This window comes from Mandrillus leucophaeus, unplaced genomic scaffold (genome assembly GCF_000951045.1).
Source record: "Mandrillus leucophaeus isolate KB7577 unplaced genomic scaffold, Mleu.le_1.0 Scaffold329, whole genome shotgun sequence".
Taxonomy (NCBI): Eukaryota; Metazoa; Chordata; class Mammalia; order Primates; family Cercopithecidae; genus Mandrillus; species Mandrillus leucophaeus.
Window position 1 is genome coordinate 1,065,565 of NW_012103465.1, and position 21,300 is coordinate 1,086,864.

Consider the following 21,300-nt stretch of genomic DNA (forward strand, 5'->3'; position numbering starts at 1 on the left):
TGAGCTCACCAAGGGAGCCTGCACAGAGAAGAGGTCCAAACACTGCATCCTGGGACACTTCAAAACCAGGGGCTTATGAAGACAAGTAATAATGATAGCTGGTTGAGAAAGTGTCAGCAAGGGAGGAGAAAAATCAAAAGATCATGAAGCAAAAAGAGTGTTTCAAATGATGCCAGTAAATTAGATAAGTTGAGAAGTGAGAGTTGATCACTGGCATTAGCAATGTGGAGGTCAGGGCACTGCTGACCTCAAAAAGAGTGGTTTTGGAGAAATGGCTCCAATGAGAAATAGAAGGGGGGAGTTGGACACTGAGTATAGACAACCCTTCGGAGGAATTTTGCTGAAAGGGGCTTAGAGAGTTGGCCATGGCTGACTGGGAAAGCGACATCTAGAGAAGATGATGTTTTCATTTTTTGTTTCTGTTTTTCATTTTTAGATGCAACAAATAGCAGCATGTTGGTACGTGGTGGAAAACTGAGCCAAACCACTGTGATCATTAATATCCTCAAGTTAGTAAGATGGCAGCAGATGGTATGCTTGGAAGGTCACACAAGGACTGCCTGGACGACAAACCTCTAGTTCATTGGTCTGGTCTATTCTGCTGCTTAAAATTCATAACCCTTTCATCTCTGCATTTCCTCAGGAAGTTATAATAAAAATGTAATCATTTAGGGTCAGCATAATCTCACAGAGCAATGATCATTAAGGTAAAAGCTCCCCCACCATTCCCCTGCCCCACCCGACACGTATATACACCAAGAAGCCATTCGCCCCCATGGGAAAGCTTGTGGCTTAGAATCTCAGAATTGCAGATTTGACAAAACCACAAAATGCTCTGAATCTGTGCTAGGAAAGCCTATTTTGCCAAAAAAATGGAAAGAAAAATTAGCCATTTGACCCTACTCCTCAAAGAGCTTAGTAGCCCTGGAAACCAAAGTACTTCCTATTTGCTGCCCCTTCTCTAGGATTACAAAGAGAAAAACCCAGAAATCAACTTTGGACCTCTTTGTATTATAAGGCCCTGTATACCTCAGACCAAAGTCAAACCTTAAATTTGAGGATCCTGAACCTCCTGCAGGACATGCCTGTGCTCCCACACATGTAACATTCCAACACAGATGATATCTGTTCTCTTTCTCCCTCCCATGCTCCTTCCTTCCTTCTTGTAAAAACTAGTTCTCAGAAAGGAATCCCAGAAGCAATGGTGGTTTAAAACTGGCAGGAGCTTTTGTATCAGTTCCCATTTTACACATAAAGAAACTCAATCTCAGAGGGGTGAAGTGGGCCCAAAAGCCAACTGTCAATTAAAACTCCATAAAGGTTTGATCAACTCATTTATCAGGTGTACTGATTGACATGTTCTCTGTCAAAGTCAAGTCCTAACAGAAACCATAGCCAAGAATCAAAGAAGTGGATGGTGAAAAATGGGAAGAGAACGGCAGCAGGCAGGGCAGGATGTTGTTTTAGCAGTAGGAGAGCTTTTTGGATGTTTGATATTGCATGAACAGCTCCTTGATTCACCTGTCTCTGATTTATGAGTTGTGGTCTCAACTGGTGGCGATCCTGAAAGGGGACATTTGGCAATGTCTGGAGGGCATTTGTGGTTGTCACAACTCTGGGGGGAAGATGTGACTAACATCTAGTAGGTAGAGACCAGGGATGCCGCTAAACATTCTACAGTGTACAGGATAGGTGCCTCACTGCCGCCGCCCCACCTCCCCCTACCCAACAACACACATATGACCCCAAATAACAATAGTTTTAAAAACTCTGGTTTCCTTTGAAGGGAAAGGAAGGAAGGAAAAAAGAACATTACCAAAAATTGGCTCTGGAGAAGTGTTCCACATAGAGCTGTTCATCAGAAAAAGGGGCCAAGTGGATGTCGCTGAATGTCGGGAGCATCATTCCTGATGAGCAAAACACAAGAGACCCAGAAGTCAGCTTCTGTCGCTTTCTGATTGAAGGCTGTACTCATCTGCCACCTGAGACCAATTCCATTCTTTTGCTTCAGTTATGACATGACAGGACAAAATATAATTTTGTCTCAATGCAAGTATACAAAATTAGGCAGAAGAGTAGAGGGGCTATAGAAAAGAGTATCAAAGCAAGTCACAAAGCAATACAATGATAAAAGCTTGCAGAGACTTAGGCAAGCCTTTGAACCTGGCAGTTGCCTTCTCAGTTACTGGCTTTTTTTCCCCTTTCTGTTTGTCCTATGAATTCTGGATTTATTTATTTAATTTATTTATTCTCTTATTTATTGTAACAATAATTTAGCTTTAAAAATAATCAAAATCCCATCCTCCCATCACATTATTATTCTCATTCTCAGACTTTGTCCATGTAGAATCAGATCGACCACCTGTCTTCTTAGGTGCTTTTGGGATTTATGTTTATATGGATGCTCGCCAATCTTCATGCTGAGAAATACACATTTGTGCTATTTCTTGGCATCCATAATCACTACAGGAAAGGTAGATTCTTCAGTGGGCAAATGAGCACCTAGATTGGCATGCCTGAAGTTGGGCCTTTCTGAGTAGGCAGACCTGATGATCAGCATTGTTACTCTTGCAATTTTAGGGAAAATCTTTTTATAGCCATTTATTAAATTGCACATGAAAGAAAGAGGAACTATTAACTATATTTCAGAAATAAGGCTGACTTAAGACACCAGAGACGCTGTCATAAAAACAACAAAAATAGCTAAAATTTCTCAGTTATGATGACCCTCTCATGTACTTTTCCAAGGGTTTCCCATGCATTAATTTATATAATTCTCATACCAAGATAAAGTGGGTTCTATTATTATGTCCATTTTATAAACAGGAAAACAGAGAAATTTAAGTTACTTGGTATCATAGAGTTAACAAATAGCAGAGCAAAATCCAGGGAGTGGAATCTCATCTGATAATCAGTGCCCCATCCTTAAACTATGTGGTTTTTCATATCTGTTAAAACAGGTTATTTTATTTGGGGGTATTTTCAGAAGTGGTCAGGGGCAAAGCATGATCATAACCTCATTCATATGTCCCCATCTAAATCTCAGGCATTGGTATCAAAACAATAATGATTGCTTGATGGTTTTTCAATTTCGAGACGATAGAAGGATATTAAATAACCTCAGAGAAGTAATATGTATCACTGCTTGTGTAAACTTGGGAAGATTAGAGGATGATGTTATGAGCCTCAATCTAATAGGAATTCCAAGAATGTCAGATAAAATGGAGGGGAGAAAATCAAATGTAAAATATTTTGAAAATTCCAAGAACAGAAGAAAATCAGCCTCCTGATTAAACATATTCACTGAATTTCCAGCACAGGAACTTAAAAAAGATTCTCACTAGAACACTAGAAATAAAAAGAAGATACTAAAAGCATCTAGAGGGGAAAACTTTGTTACTCTAAAGGAGCAGGAGTCAGAATGGCATTGACTTCTCAATAGCAAGATTTGCAGACAGAAACCAAACACAAAAACCAAAACACAAGCTTTAAAAATATTGATTAAAAATTGTTTTTAAGTAAAATTCTTGACCAAATAATAGCACAAGGACTTGATAAAAAGTAACTCCTCAAGCTCCTTTTCTGCAGAAGCTGGTAGAGAATATCCTTTGCTGAAATGATGTCGTAAACCAACAAAGAGGAAGACAAAAGGATGATGATGGAAAGTCAAAGTGTTGCTGTCATGCAATGGGGCTGCAGAACACTCAGTTCATGTTGCTAGAGAAGGCCAGAGGACTACTGAATAGAGGGGAGCAACAGAGGAACACATATTGATGGCATCTGTCAGATCTATTGGAGCGTAGAAACACTTAACCATGAATATATAAAAGCTAAGCTAATAAAAGAAACCAAGACAATTAACTCCAGGAAAAACAAAAGATTATATGAGAAAACATACATAAGTATACAGAATCTACTCTACCATCTGACTCAGTATTCAACAATAGTTACATTACATCATAACACTGTAAACGCTGATTCTTGATTTAACCGAATAATGATCTAGGCCTATATTTCTTTATGCTAAATTCTGAGATCTGAAAAGCAACAGATTTTTATAAGTTTGCGGCAGCATCATTTGATGGCAAAACCTGACCTGAACTAACACGAGAGTTTATTTGTAGTCTTCATTTATTCTTGGTATCAATATTCTTATGTTTTGTTGCAGGAATATAATGTGTTTCATTACAGAGTGTTGCCTCAGATCCCACTGGGAGAATTAAGTAGTACATGGTATGTGATCATATTAACTTTCAAAAGTCCTTCAGATGCTGAATTCTGAAACATATCTGGCCCTAAGGGTTGGGATAAAGGAACTGAGGACCTATCTAAATACATTGAGAGGATGGGGGTGGGGTAGGTGCATCAGGAAGGAAGGAGCTGCTATTCAGGAAAGCTGAATTCTCAAGCAGAGAGTGACGAGAATAGCAATGTAATCATCTTAGATAGGAATATGTAGGTAAATAATAGAAGAAACAACAGATAGAGTTGAAAGCAGTTGCCTTTGGGGAGCAGTCTGACGATAGAAAGAGGTGTGGCAGAAGACTACTATTTTTCATTATAAGCCTTTTTATTATTAATTGATGTTTTAAACTATGTCTTATTATGATGGAGTATATAAATAATTAGAAAAAAAAATCAATCACCCTTCCCTGAGGAAGACATAACCTAGAAAGCCAATAAAATCAGTATTCATTTCTACTTGCCTAGTTAAAGATATATAGCCCAGTATAAAATGTGATATTCATTTCAAATATCCAGGGAAGATACCTAGATACTATCTAAATACTGAGCTTAAGAGGGGCTCAGGTGATACATGTTAATTAACTACATTATAAATCTCATCATATAGAAGCACCTAACCATCTGAAAAAGTCCAGGAAAAAACCATACAAATTCTTCCTGGGGGCATTGAGGAGGAAATCCAAGCCACTTTGTACCTTCACTTTCATCTCCCACAGTTCAATTTTATCGCATACACACAAGGCTTCCAAGAGCATCCTGAGCTGTTTTACAGCAAGATTGCTAATGAAGTTCTTGACATCAGGTATACTTTGCCTGAGCTTATTTATTTATTTATACATGAATTTTCTTTCAGTGCCTATTTCTGAATTTTGAAGCATGTAGGAAATTATAAACTTCAAACTTCACTTAAATGCATGTTGGTACGTATGAGTTGCACAGTCGTTCACTATTTTGTTTTCATTGAATAGCAAGATAGGGAGCTACAACATTGGTAATTTAGATAAATACAATTGGGGTAAGGAGTTGAAATTCTCATAAGATGCAACTTAAAATTGGCCAGTTAGCCCCGATGTCTTAATTGAAAACACCGGCTGTTGGAATGCATCTACTTTCTCTGGTGAAGAGTGGAAAGCCAGTGTGTGTGCCAAAGTCATGAGTGTAGGCTTCAGGGTCAGATGGATGTAGGCTCAAATTCTTGGCCTGTCAATTGTTAGATGTCTGTTCTTGCCAAGTTACTTTTCCTCATTGAGTCTCAGTTTTCTCTTTATAAAATGGGATCATAACAATGCCCTCCGCTAACCCAGGTCTCAATCATATACTATTGACATTTTGGGCTGATAATTCTTTGATGCAGGGGACTGTCCTGTGCATCAAAGGATGCTTCACAGCATCTTTGCCCCTATTCACTAGATGCCAATACCCCAGCCCCTGCTGCCATTGTGACAACCAAAGTGTCTCCAGACATTGTCAAATGTCCCTGGGGAAGGTTGCAAAATTAGCTTCGAGGCTAACCCCCCGAATAAATTGAAAACCTTCATCATTCAGACTTTATAAGGATTTTATAAAATAATTTATTCAAATTGGCACTTGGAAAGCACAAAAAGCATATTGGATTTAATATTACCTTGACTATGTGTAGTGATCATAGACAGAGAGAGAAATACAGTAGGGAAAAAAACATGTCAAAAAGAACAAGCAGACCCCAGAGAGTTCCTCACATTATAGAAGGCCAACACTTGAAAGGATATCAGAGATTATGTGTAATAATATCATTTTACAGATGAGGAAACCAAAGCCAAATGGTCAAGTGTTAGCCCAGGTTCATTAAGGAACGAAGGGATTGAACTAGGACAAAAAATGCAAAACTCAGACCTGGCTCTCTATACCACGTTGAATACTGTGAAGCATACCTGTGTTCTTATGATTGGAGACTAGTTAATTTGTTATGGAAAAGTGAGATGAGAAAAACAAATAATTGAGTATAATAGAAATGCTTTTACAGAGAAGTCAGACTGTTTTTTTAACCAAGAATGGGCCAACTTACCATTTGATTTTAGCCATTTTTTGGAATGAAGATAACTCTCTAGCATCCGTTCATTGAACAGCATGTATCCCATTGGTTCGGAAATGATCACATCTACAGCCTCAGGAAGTGAGATGTCTTCAATTTTTCCTGGCAAAACAATGATCTTGCCTGAAAGGTGATTGTTTTTCACTAGCATCTGAAAAAGATAAAATGGGGTGCCAGAACTGTTGTTATTCAGGATCTTATTAAAAATGAGTTTTATCGATTAAGGGCTGAGAATGTGACAGGAAGGAGAAAGAAGTAACATTTGTTTCTAGAAACACTTTTAAAGAAAAATAACTCATTTGTCTCACTACACAAAAATTGCATGTTTAATATATATAATTTTGGAAAAGATACAGATATAAAACAAATAAAACACCTACAATCCTAATAATAACTATTAATATTTTGATGCATTCTCTTCTAGACTCTACACAAACATACACATATATGTGTATGTATGCCAGTATGTGTGGTCTGTGTATGTGTGTGTGTGTATATATACATATTTATATTTATATATTTATATATATTTATACATTTACATATTTATATATATATATATAGGGGGATTTTTTAAAATTCATGGCTTCAGTTTATTTCCTATTGTTCTACTTGCAATAGAGATGCCAAACACCTCCGTACAATGATCTTCCACAGATTAATAATCTTTTTTGTTTTGCTTAGTTTTGAGATAGGGTCTCAGTTTGTAGCCCAGAGTGGAGTGCAGTGGTGTGATCATGGCTCAATGCAGCCTCGACCTCCTGGGCTCGAGTGATCCTGCCACCTCAGCCTCCCAAAGTGCTAGGATTACAGATGTGAGCCACTGCACACAGGCCAATGATCTTGATCCTTATTAAATTTTTCCTTGGTCTTTTGATGTCAAAAATAAATACCATGATTATTGACCTTTCTTTAGGTGTATGTTTTTACAGTCATGTATTAATTTTCTTTGATGTCCTTTATATTTTATTTAATAAACTTAAACTCTTTCAAAAGAGGCACCCTGAAGAGAAATACACTTACTATGTTTCTAATGTATTTCTTCTGAATGCCAAATATGACAAGGTGATTGAATTATTATGTCTTCTACTGCCTGAAAACATATTTTCTAATAAACATTTTATATTTGCCAGCATAAATATATACAGCACATTCCTTTTCAAGTTGTTCCTCTCTGAGACTTGTAGATTTTTCCTCATTGTATGTACAGCCTGTCAGAGCCCTTCCATTTTGTATTTTTGTAGCTTAATCCCTTTGCCCATCCTAAGTGCAATGTACTATGCACTTGTTATAATTCAGTGGCACCTTCTTAATTTCTGATCACTTCTTCAAATGGCTAGGATACCTTTCACATTAATCCTGTCTTCTAGGGTGCTGCTCACCAACACATGCTCTGTGAGCATACAAAATGTCTTTGTTTGTTAAAATCAAGTAATCTCTAATCTATGGAGGAATAATAAAGAAAACTGTTTGAACATGTCATACATTGTCAATATTCATCCATTGCCAATGACTCTATCATCATTCCACACATAGAAGTCAAGTCCCTGGGAGTTCTGCAGAGACAATGACTAAAGGTTCGACCTTTTGGTGTCCTGCTTTTCTCTCTACATTCTTGCCAGGAGAATCAATTCTCCTGCACAGCTTTGACTGTGGCTCCATTGTGAATGACTATCCAAACTACATCTTTGGTTTCGTCCTCTCAGCTGAGTTTCAACAATAACTTGGACATTTTCACCAGTGAATTTCGCACCTCCTAAATAATAAGTAAATACCAAAACTCAGCTGCTTCTTGAACATTAATCATTCCCTGAGTTTGCCTTTAAAATCTTTGTAAAATATTGCATTTCTATGATTCTGTTTTGGTCATCAATACCACAATCCCCAATGTCCTGGAGGTGTACTTAGTTCCCACAGGTAATTAGTTATTACATTTTCTTATTTCTACCTTTCAGATATATTTTATTTCTGCCTTCTTTTGCCAGCATCAACTTGTCCAGTTCCTACTAGCTTCAAATATGGACTTAAAAATGATATTTATATAATGAAAACAATGATGGCAGTAACTACTTCATAAGTTTGTTTGAGGATCAAACCAAATAAAATATATTAAGAGCTATGTAAGCATTAAAATTATTATATTATTCTTATTAAATAATACTTTGGGCCAGGTGTGGTGGTTCATGCCTGTAATCCCAGCACTTTGGGAGGCTGAGGTGGGCAGATCACTTGAGGTCAGGAGTTTGAGACCAGCCTGGCTAACATGGTAAAACTCGTCTCTACTACAAATACAAAATAAGTTTAAAAAGTTAGTCAGACGTGGTGGAGCATGCCTGTAATTAGCTACTGAGGAGGCTGAGGTGGGAGGATCCCTTGAACTCGGGAGGGAGGTAGTGAGCTGAGACTGTGCCACTGCACTCCAGCCTAGGTGACAGAGTGAGACTCTGTCAAAAAAACAAAACAAAACAAACAACTTTTTACTTAAAAACAGAAATGCAAATAAACAAAAACATAAAAATTACTAGTATTCCAGATATAGGCAAGGTATGTTTTCAATCAGACATTGGAGTATATCTCAAATCTCAATGTAATAATACTTCATAATTTTTTCCCAGCAATATGTTTTAGATCAGTTTTCTGAACACTTTTACATCATGGCACACATTTTTAAAAACCAAGTAATTTTATGGTACACTTGGGTGAAAGAAGAGCCTGCTTGCATTTTGAGACATTTGAGTGGGGACTCTGGCCACACTAGACCCTGACTACCTGCCATGAGTGCAAAGGACATCAAAATCTCAATACCCAGCAAACTGGTTGCGAAGCTCTGTTCTAGACATCTTTCCATGAATGGTTCTATAACATAAATTTATTGGCTATATAGTATTTAATAGATGTGTATTGATTTATTTGATATCTCCTATTATTGGATACTCAGGTTATTTCAAATTTCTATTAAAATAGTATATTGACAAATACTAATGCAATTAAATCTGAAAATACACTTTCTGCTATTTCCTTCAAAGTTAAAGGGTATGAAGCTGGTAAGGGTTTTTGATATACACTGCCCCACTGCTTACCGGAAAGGTGGTCCCTTTTCTACATTTCAAGCCCTCTCTAAATTCTGCTTATGGGGTCTGAGGCTGTCCAGGTAACCTCAGTATATAAAATTGCCTCTTTCCACAGACTCCTCAACTTGCAACAGGATGCTGGAAGGGGAGCTGTTCTCTAAGTGTAGCTGGAGGGCACAATATAGTAAGATACTCAGGTGAATATCTGTGATGTAGGCCTTATATGCAGAATTTAGAGAGGATACCCCTAGACTCTTGAATCTTTAGGGAGAGCAGAGATGTAATAAGGTTTCAGAGAGAGGATTTCATGAGCTGTCAGAAGTACAATTTTGGGTCCACAGGAAATAATTTTAGGTCTCATTATTCTCACTGGCAAAGAAGGACATATCACATGCCTGGAAGGGAGCAAACAGGCCTGCCTTCAGGTCATTGCATCTTGTGACTTAATCTATTTTTGATCAGTTTCACACAAGATCAGGAATCTGAAGATTAAAAATTCTAGTTCTACCTTTATCACCAAAGAGCTATGTGACCTTGGGGAAGTCACTTAAAGTCTCTAAATTTTAGTTTCCCTTCTTGTAAAATTAGGGTTTAAAACTAGAGTTGTTTTGAGGCATCTTCTAGTTTGAATATTTTATGATTAGAAGAAAGCAAAATTTCTTGAAATATGTTCCAGGAGTCCATGAATACAAGGGTTTCATGATCAAATAACTTAGAACTTCTTTGTAATACATATCCCTCTTACAAATACAGAGTGCATTAGCATATTAATAGCTTTGAGGAATTCTACAGAAAAGAAAACTCTTGGCTTGGTTAAATTAAAGACATCCAAACTTATTAGAATGCTTTGCAGGGTTTTTTAACCGCTGGATCTATATGCATCTCCCTAGATCAATCTTTAGGAAACAATGAAAATAATTATTTGATTATCTTAGGTTTGATTGCAATTCCTTGATAAAGATATTGGAAAATAGGACATAAATTCAACCAGCAATCGCTCTAATACAGAAGGGCAGCTAAGTCTAGATGCATGACTGTTCTTTGAGTCAGTCTTGCTGCCTCCCCTCATCTTCAGTTTACAACAGTCTCAGTATAGATTATCTTTGGGTAGCCTGTCATTTCATTGCCATTCTTCTAAAACTGTAACTCAGGAGAGATATCCTTTCCAGGAATAACTGAACTTCACTATGCCCCTCCAAGTGCTAGAAAAGTCCGCTAACACAGGGCAAGGTTCTGCAATCCACCACATTAATTGCTGCACAGGTTTACCCTGTGTGACCTGGTCCTTTTCTAAGAGCTCAGGATGGAGGGATATTCCAAATAAAGGCTCTTCTCAGACATCATCGAGGCCCAAGCAAACCCACATCATATTCTTGTTTTAATCCTGTTCCCTTGTTATTAAATTGGGTTTCTAAAATCTATGTCAATAGTACTATCACTTGTATCAGCTGCTTAAAACACACACATACATGTACACATATGCATACACATATACATACACACTTTAGGTGGTAGCAGCAGAATTCATCCTTTTAGGTACCAGGATAAGTGCCAAGAGAGATCAGGGCAGTAATTCCACCTGGTATGCTGCTGTTCTTGTCTCATTTAGGAGGGTTTTCAATAAGTTACATGTACTGTAGATGTGTTGTTTATTTATTTCTGTTCAGTTTAGAAGCTGAATTAGTCTTAGAGGCTGTACTATACAATATAGCATCTAATTATAGTCTGTCTCAAAGCATGAAAAAAGCAAGCATTTTGGAGGTAAAGGCCTCGGTTGCTAGTTTGGATCCTCCATTTACTAGCTGTGACCTGTGGCCAAGATGCATAATTTCCTGGGAGTCCATTTCTTTACCTATAAAATGGGAATCATAATAGTACCTATTCTTCAGTGTTATTTCAAGGATCAAATCAAATGAGAAAGTACAAAGGAATATATAAGTCAAAGAATACAGATGAAATAAAATAATAATTTAAAGAAAAGATGATAAAGCAATAGAACTCAGATTAAAAGGAAGATTTGACTCAAGGAAACAAATTGAGAAGCAAAGTGACATAATTACAGAATAGCCATCAACCAGGTAGATAATATATTACGTTCAAATATATGTAACTATTTGAGAAAATCATTTGGCATTATTCAGTAAAGTTAAAGATATACTTATGATTTGGAAATATCACCCCTCAGAAGCATACATTCTAAAAAAAATTTGAACATGTGTACTAGATAATATACACTAAAATATATATAATATTGATAGTAATAAAATAAAATGTTGAAACAAACTAGAATTCATTAACAGGGAAATGAATGCATAAATGGTACTGTATCCTTCCTATGAATATTATTTTCAACGTATTTTTTGAATACTAGAGATGGGGTCTTGCTATGCTGCTCAGGCTAGTCTTGAACTCCTGGACTTAAATAATTCTCTCACCTCAGCCTCCCAAAGTGTTGGGATTACAGGCATGAGCCACACACCCTGTCTATGAATATTATTTAACAGTGATAAAGAAATAACTAAAGGCACATATATTAATATAAATAAATTTCACAAGCAGAATTTTAAGGAGAAAAAAGACAGGTTGCTAAAGAATATAGAGTATGATTTCTTTTATAAAAATGGTCAAATGTATTCAAAACTAAACTGTATTCATTAGGGTATAATTTTTTATAATCTTATGCTAAAGATAAAACTTAAGATGTTAGTAACTTTGGGGAATGAACAGAGGAGCATGGAATCTAGGAAAGGTATTCATATATAGGAATTTTAATATATAGTAATATTATTCTAGTTCTTAGGCTGGGTTGTAGAGATATGAGTTCATTTAGTTATTATTCTTTGTTCCTTATATTTAGACTCATTTCCTCTGTGTATGAATATTTGAGCATTTTAAACTATGCTGTTAATAGAAAACTTTGAGATAATCATAAGAAGTATAGTTTTTAAAAAGCAAACTGATTTCTGTAACAACAAATTAACAGACAAAATGTAGATTAAAATGAGGTAGCATAATGTCTCAGAATGACAGAAAAATAGAATAGAAAACTAACTCAGTATATTAAAAGAAAATTTTATTAAAATAAAAAAAGCAATTTGCTGATAGAAAAAACACATAAGGGTCATAGGAACATTTCATACAGTAATGTTCCTACACATTACAAAATATACAAAAATATATTCTGCTAAAGATTTTGGGTTTAAGGAATAAAGAATGAATTCCTTGAGTACCCAGGCAGAAAAACAAATCACCTAAAAACTGAAAAAAAAAAAATCAGGCTGTCATTAACCTCTTCTATGAAAGCAATAAAACAACGTTTACTATATTTAGAAAAAACAGGTGTGGCCAAAAGATTAAATCCAGAGAAGGTGTTATTCACCTATAAAGATAATAAATGGACATTGTCAACATGAAAGAACTCAGGACATGTGGCACACATAAGACCTCCTTTAAAAAATGCTGAACCAAAGTGGCAAAAAAATCTGCATAAATACGAGATGAATCTAAAGAAATTAGTAATAAAGAAGCTATAATTTAAAAACCAATGGTTATAAATTAACCCATCAAATTATAGAACAAATACTAAACAATTACATGGAGTTTTGTTATATTTGGTCACATTTCAATGGGAATTACCTTACACTTTGACAATATAAAAATGATATATAGCTAACAAAGGGGAGAGGAAGAAAGGAAAGATATGAGTGTTCATGACTTCATCTCTTTCATAGAAAAGAACATTTTTATCATAAAGAGAGAAAAAAATTCAAATTTCCTAATGTTTTCCATAACTTTAGAGGAATCCTTTAGAAAGTGATTTCTCTTATGGTGAAGAAGCATTTATTTAAAGTTTAGCAGTTTCTCTTCTTTTATCTCGGTTTCCTTTCCTTCTGTTAAATTTCCTACAAGTACTTTTCTTTATCTGTTCTTCTCTATATTTGCATTAGAAATGTCTGCAATACTGTTCACACAATATTAATAATTATTGTGGACGGTTTACATTTTTCTTCTTTATTAAATTTCTGAATTGCTTACTTTATAATAAGATATTATTTTATGAAAATAGCAAAATTATTTTTTAAAAAAAATTAGTAAAAGCAGAGGTCTAAGCAAATGTATCTACCTCCTCTCTTTTCTTATATTGCACAGCAATGTAGGAAATGTTATAAATCAGAAGAAAACCTTAATATGCATGTATATTTAAAAAGCTAGCATAGGAGGAGAAATTTTGAGGGAACTCTGAAAGACAGAAAGCAGACTGAATTGGATTGATGGAAAACACCAGAACATATTATTCTGAACCCCTACATATCGGAGCTAAGAAAGATTCCCTGTAAAGGAGTTTGGGAGTAAAATGGAAATTTTGAATCATCAAATTCCAGGAACAGAAGAAGCCCTCAGGGCTATCACTGAGGCTGGCATGTTCCACTTCCCTCACCTTGGGTCTTTGGAGTATGAGAGGTTGATATCACCGGGTTCTGTTCCCTGGCTAAAGCTCTTGGCACTGTTTTTTGATGAAATGCCTCAGAAAAGATCTTAGGATACTGAAGCCAGAAACGTTAACAGAGTAAAGCTTGGGGTAACTTTAGAGTCCAGTTTCAGACTCTGAGAGAAGAAAACTATCAAACAGCACCACCTAAAGTTTCAGTCCTGTGAACAAAACTCTTATTTGGTGAATTGTCAAAGCTTAAGGCTAAGATAGCAATAGAGAAGGTAAATTTGAGAAAATCTGAGAATGTAGCAACCGAAACCATAAAAGAAACAGTCAAGTTGACATGTACATGATAGATACATAAATAATATTAAAAAACAATTCCCAGAAATCAAGAAAGATACTGGTCTTTAGATGGAAAGGGCCCACTAAATATGAAACAGAAAGAATAAAGCTCCTTAGTCCACATCTAAATACATCATGGCAAAACTGGACAATCCTAGAGATCAAGAGAAAAGGCCTCAAATCTTTCACAGTTAAAAAAAGTTACTCTAGCTTTGGGTGAACAAAAACCACACTGATCCCAGAAATCTCATCAGCATCTCAGGATATTAGCAGATAATGAAGCAACTTCTGAAGGAAAGTGATTTTGAGGCTTCAATTCTATACCCAGTCAAAAATTTGTAAATGATAAAGGAATATAAAACATTTTCACACATAAAAAACCTCAAAGATTTTAAAATCATATATGACAAATGACAACATACAAGGAAACATATACGGAAAAGAGAAATATAAAAGAAACAGTGGTAACCAGACTATGAAGGGAAAGAAGGGATGCAATCTGAGAGGAAAAAGGTTTATCTGTTTTTGATATACAGAACTTTTTTCTTTTTCTTTTTTTTTTTCTTTTTGAGACACAGTCCCGCTCTGTCACCCCAGGCTGGAGTGCAATGGCGCAATCTTGGCTTACTGCAGCCTCCGCCTCCTGTTTTCAAGCGATTCTCCTGCCTTGGCCTCCAAGTAGTTGGGACTACAGGCGTGCATCACCACACCCAGCTAATTTTTATATTTTTAGTAGAGATGGGGTTTCATCTTGTTGGCCAGGCTGGTCTCGAACTCCTGACTTCAGGTGACTGGTTTGCCTCAGCCTCCCAAAGTGTTGGGATTACAGGAGTGAGCCACGGCGCCCAGCTCTAGAACATTCCTTTTGGAGTGGCAAGAGTTCAGTGACAAAAGGATCACATTTCCTTTCCTATGGGTCCAAGGAATGAACTTGACTCCATAGTGAAGAGTATTTATATAATCATTATACTTAATATGACTTTTTAGGGACTTAGATTTTCAGAAGCAATCTACAGACAAAGCGTCAAAGACAGTGATATATTCCATATCTTAACAACCTAGAAATAATATAACCAAACAAAATTGGGAGTCACACCAGAAGAGGGAAGTTTCTCTTTTGGGAGTCAACAATATATCCAAAGTTGGTAATTCAGAAAACAGAAATACATACATTATGACATAAAGTCATAGTAATCAATGGAAGAACTAAAAAGACATAAACTCAGAATGGTTAACACTGGAGAATGTAGACAGGCAGGAGTGGGTAGGTGGGGGACTTTTTTTTTTTTTCAATTTTAGACCTTCCTATGTTGTTCGATTCTCTTGAAAGTAAATACAGGTATTTACTTTCATTTAAAAGAAAAAAGTCAGAAGCTCCCCAAACAACAGAATACCTAACTAATCCTTTCATTCTCTCCTTTCAAATCCTACTCCTTAATAGGCAATTCTGAACATCTGCTTAAACATTTATAAAAAGCAACATTAACTTTACTGTGAAATAAACTCAACAGCGTTATTTTAAACAGAATGCTTAAGCTGAAGTGCTTTGCTAACTACCTGTTACGATGTTGTCATTTTATAAATCAGGAAACTGAGTCCTAGAGAGGTCAGTGTTCAAAACAAGGAAATACTAGAGGCAGTGGCAGACTTGAAGGAAAGTGACTATATTTATCATCAGTGTTTAAATCAGTTGAGCTCATGACTATCAATTGGCAACAGTAGCATTATGGCTTGGCTCCTTTCTGAGAAAGGTTGAAGGAAGAAACAGATGTGGTAGTGGTCGCTGTCTCTCTCTTTCCTTTCCCTCCCTCAGTATACACTTGCCTCCTGCCTGGAATTCAGGGGGAATTGCTCAGCACTGCACAAGATGCCTCTTGGCCCACTGATTCTTAATTATCAGTGTGCAGAAGGCAGGGACCTCCGAAATCTGCTGCCAAGAAAGAGTAAATGGATCCCTGGAGGAAGCAGCCTGAGAGATGAGTGTAAAAAAAAAAAGAAAAAAACTTTGCAAATGAGAACTAAGTAGGTAGGGCAATGAGGACAACACAGAGGATGACAGATGAGAGAGTGGAAAGGAGGGGAAGAGAGGCAAAGACAGAAACATCCCTCCCTGTTTGTCTTTGAGCCGATTTAAGGGCAAAGTTTGAGGAGTCCAGAAGGCTTCCCTGTACCGAGCAAGTTGATGCCCCTTTATCACTGCAGAAACTCTAAAGGTGACAGAAGGAAGTTATGTGAAGTTTTTAGGAGGGGAACGCTGCCAAACTCACAGTTTGGCCGTCAGCAAAAAACCACACTGGCAATTTTAATGCAATAGTGTTTTTTGTCTGATGATGCTACAAACTGCTCAACAACTGGGGAAGAAGAGCAAGGAGGCAGACAAGCTGTCCATGCTTGGAAAGCATGTTTTGAACAAGTTATAATGTAAGCCCTAAAAAAATACGTAATATCCATAGAAGCAATTCACAGGGTTGGGTGGAGTGCACATTTGTACGTTATATTGAACAGCATATTTGCCCTCTATTGGAAGGTAAGTTTTCCCCTGTGTACTGTAAGTATCTGACAGCAGGAACCATGCCTACTTTGTCCATCTAGCAGTCTCTGGCATATTGAAGGCATCCAACACACATTTGTTAATTACTTCATGAAAGATGACATGACAGCCATTGGAATCCAATTTTCCATCTTAGTTTGGAAAGTTATTATCAACACACTAGGACAGTTCAAAGAGAAACGATCATTCTTTGACCTTATCTCTCTCTCTGCTGGACCTCTGGTAGTGGATAAATTGGAGGGTAGGTAGGAAAAAGCAATCTCTGATATACTCCTTACAACCCCCTAAACACTGGTATATCAGGCAGTGGGGAGAGGATAATGTAGATATGCTAGAAAAAACTTTTAAATTATGAAAAACTTTGAACTAGACAAAAAGTTACTGAGTGTCCTTTCTAGCACATCTTTCCAGGCTATTTTTATCTTTTGGTTCCTTTACTCTGTATCTAAAACCGATAACAGAAAGTCATTCTCGTCCTTACAAATGGAAAGAAATTGTGCCTGGTGGAATGCAATTGATTACTGCGCAATGAATAGACCAGTCTTGTATCTATTTGAAAATTCTTTCCAGCATTCCTCATTGCCCATATATCTGCATTTCATTGAATTCTCCTTTGAACATATTTGGCATTCTAGTGCTTCACTCAGTTAATTAAAATATTTGACACATGTTAATTTTATGTTTGTATAAGAGTCATCATTTTACCTTTTTAAAAATTAACTTTTAGCATTTTAATATACAATTTTTCATTTTAGTTCAGGGATTTAATTTATTCTGTTACCTCTTTATGACTCTTTTTTCTTCCTTTTCCCTTCTTTTGTGTATGTGTGTGTGTGTGTGTGTGTGTGTGTGTGTGTGACATAGCACAGTGCAGTGGTAGAGCACTTGCTTCTGAGACTAAAGAACCTGAGTTCAAGTCTCTACTTCCACTCTTCCTAGCAATCTTGATCAAGTTAATTAACCACAGAGCCTCAGTTCCCATACATGTAAAATAGGAATAGTACTAGCACCCACTTTACGACTTACTCTGAGGCTTTAATGAAATAATGCATGCAAAATAATTACACATTACTTATCAAATAATAAGCACACAATAGATATGAGTTATTATCCCTTCTTTTTTCCTATGGTAGGTGAGCCAGATTATTAGTGATCAGTTCCCAGCAGAAATGGGCGTGTGGACGTAGACTGTTGGTTAAGTCACTGGCAGCAATTCTCCTAGACCATAGGTTCTCCTTTCTACACTTTACCCAGAGCCAAAATAATTTATACCTGGTGTGGCAGCTGCTACTACTTGCCCATCCAACACCCATTCTTGCCTTTTATCTTATTAATAAAATGCCTATATTACTGGGGACAACAATGAACTAACTAAAATACTACATTCCTAGCCTTGTCTGCAGCTAAGTATGTCTATTGAGTCAGTCCTGGCCTTCAAGATAGCATACATTGTTGGGAGGGACTTCTATGAAGGTACTTAAAAGGAGGAACAAAAGCTAGGGGAAGACATTTTTGGGTCCTCCCTTTCTTTATCCTATTTCCCAGAACATGAATTTGTTGACTAAAGTTCCAAGAGCCATCTTGAATCCTGAGGTAACTGACCTTCAGATAAGTCATATACTGTACGCCAGGATAACATAACAGGAAGCTGGGGGGTCTATGAATTTTGTGGGGCTGCCACATTGCCTTAGGCTCCCTCCTTCAGACTTCTTTTACAAGAGATAAAAAAAAAAAAAAAGTCCTTATGCATTTAAGCCAGCGTTAATTTGGGTTTTCTGTTAGATACAGCTGAACCAATGGACAGATGCTGGGTGTCTTATCTAACCAAAGAAGCCTCTTACCCATGATAGTCATGATAGTCATAACAGAACCATATGGTTTGAGAACTCAGAATGACTTTTTTTGGGGGGGAGGAGACATGGTCTCACTCTGTCACCGAGGTTGGAGTGCAGTGGCACAGTCACAGCTCACTGCAGCCTTGACCTCCCGGGGCTGGGCTGAAGCCATCTTCCTGCCTCAGCCTCCCAACACAAAATGTGTTCCCTTAATTATCTCATGTCTACCCCACAACACTATGGGAGATGCATTATTATTATCTTCATTTTTTAGATAGGAAAACTGAAATTCAAATCAATTCTATTAAGGTTACTCAGTTTCTTTATAGTAATGGATCACTTTACAAAGCTTTTGACTCAACTGGGTTTTTCTTAGAGCTAATGTGAATATAAAATTTTTACCAAAGGACTACTTGAAGTTAGAGCTTTTGACAATATAAATTACTGCTAAATTATATGTTTAACCCTGCTGTTTTCAAACTTATACAAATAATGAAGTAAACTGGTGATAGGACCAAACAAAGTGAGGAGCTTTGTTGGGGGAAAAAAAAAAAAAACCTGTATGTCTGTGGAACAATTCTGACAAAGCAATGTTTTGACAATTTAAACATGAAGAAATTGGGGTTATCTGGATTTTATTTTCCATCAAATGTTATGTAAGTATAAAAACTTTGGTTTTTATCAAACCTCACATATTTCATCTTCTTAAATGATTTCTTCTCAAATGTACAATTCAGCTAATTAGCCCATCCCTGGCTTTAATGGCCACCAGTGATGCGAATATCTAGAAGTCCAATCTGCAACCAGTTCTGTGGAGCTCTGAGGAGACCACAGCTAAATAAATGGAATTGCTCCTCTATAGTAAGCACCGATAAAATGCACACACCACAGAAACATAACTAAGGCATTCTGAATTTTCTTTTCTCTAGGCCCTTCTTAAGAAAAAAACAACCTAGTACAAGAAATTGAAAAAATCATTTTTCTGAATGGTCAAGCAGTGCTCTGAGTGGATGGAAATATTCATGACAAGAGAAAACCCATCTAAGGAAGGGTTAACTCACGTGGAACTCCATTATGAAGTAAGTATCATTAGGATTAATAGAATAAGCACACTAAGGCAGCAAGGCTCTAATAAAAAAACTAGGTCTGAATGAAAATACACTTACTGCAAGTCTCAAAAATCATGGGCTCTTAGAATCTGGATCTTGGCATGTGCGCGTCCTCCTTCCTCCATGCCACCCCACTTGTGTTACAGGGATTGTTCAGCAAGACTGGAGGTTTCGGAATTTCCTCCACATCCATCTCCCCTCTTGCTTCAGAGAAATATCTGGTGATGATTTGGGTAAAGTGACCCAGATCACTGCACCCTTACAAAGAATCTTTCTTCCAAGATAATCAAAACACATTGCCTTGGTTAAGTGTGCCAAAGATCATTTCATCACTAGCCAGTTAGTCCCCTAACTGACTTGTTACCACCTCAAAGCATTTAAACAAGATCTGGTTGAAAAGTGAACAGCTGATATACTTCTGACAGTCCCTTCTGTTTCAGTCAGTTATCAGTGACCTTAGTCTTCTGGCTAGAATGCCTTCAGTTAAAGGGAAGGTCCAGGCATGCTTTTCACCTTTTATGTTTCCTTCTATCAATTTCTGTTTCATGCCAAGACCTCACAAAAAACACACATGCATAATGATGTTGAATAGTCTTCTCTTTCATGTGGAAATACTTCTTTCCTGAGTCATTAAGACAGTTTCTCAGAATTAAGAAATAGGGTTGACCTCACCTGTCCTTTGTTTCATTTGATTTACTTGTAAAGCAAGATCAGGGTCTCATTCAAACCTCGAGTTCAGTTTGAGACAATAAAATATAGAAAACACAGATATTGGCACTGAGCTTCAAGAGAGTAATTAAATGGTGGGCTGTCAGAAACTAGAGTAAAAGTATTTATCCTGGAGAGAGAAGACTGAGAATCTATAGGTTTGCACAGTGTTATAGAGGCAGTAAAAACAGAGGCAGGACCTCAAAGATTGCAGTCATAGTTCAACAATTGCATTGTACAAAAAGGGAAACTGAGACCCAGAGAAGTGATATATCTTATTGATTTCAAGAAACCAATGAGCAAACCGGTCAAGACTAGAAGCCAAACCCACTGTGCCCCATGCAGCTTCTCATTCCACCACTTGGACTCCCACGTGGAGATGACCTCCCCTATTTTTGGAACAAGAGGAGTTGCCAAATCAGGAACCAGACTGTGTCTCATATATTTGGGGAATGAACAATTGCACATCGTTTCCTTGCCCTTGCTTTATGTAGATTGGTTCAACCACCTTTTCCATCATTAGGTACTATTCAGACCAGCTGAGGAATTCTCCTGATGATGTCTTAGTCTCTACTGGTCTGTGTTCCATGTAATTTTCAAGTAAAGGGGAGAAAAAGATTTCCATCAGCTAGGAACTTGTGTGAAGTGCAGAGGTTAAAACAACATCTCCCCTGAATAATGCATTTAAAAAGTCACCCAAAACATGTTATTCAATCTGGCACCCAGATTTAAAGATTGCCAGATGGCCCACCCAGGTCTCTGAGGAAGAAATATCACATTGCTCTTCCCTTCTTTATCCTGCCTTGCACTGATAATATCACAATTGAGAAAGAACCACATAACTGCCACATTCAATTATGCCAATAACTAAAGGTAGATGAGCTGAATCCTCTCTCTATACCCAAAGACAAAACAGCATTTGTGTATGTAATA

At 36.9% G+C, this 21,300-nt stretch overlaps 1 protein-coding gene across 1 annotated transcript in view; it reads right to left on the minus strand.

The window, feature by feature from the left end:
• LOC105545458 (histone-arginine methyltransferase CARM1-like) overlaps positions 1 to 21,300 on the minus strand; it is a 161,938-nt gene that overhangs the window by 25,617 nt on the left and 115,021 nt on the right. The window contains 2 exon segments of the mRNA XM_011988408.1: positions 1,817 to 1,907; positions 6,290 to 6,467. Of these exon segments, the coding sequence (XP_011843798.1) occupies positions 1,817 to 1,907; positions 6,290 to 6,467 (269 nt within the window).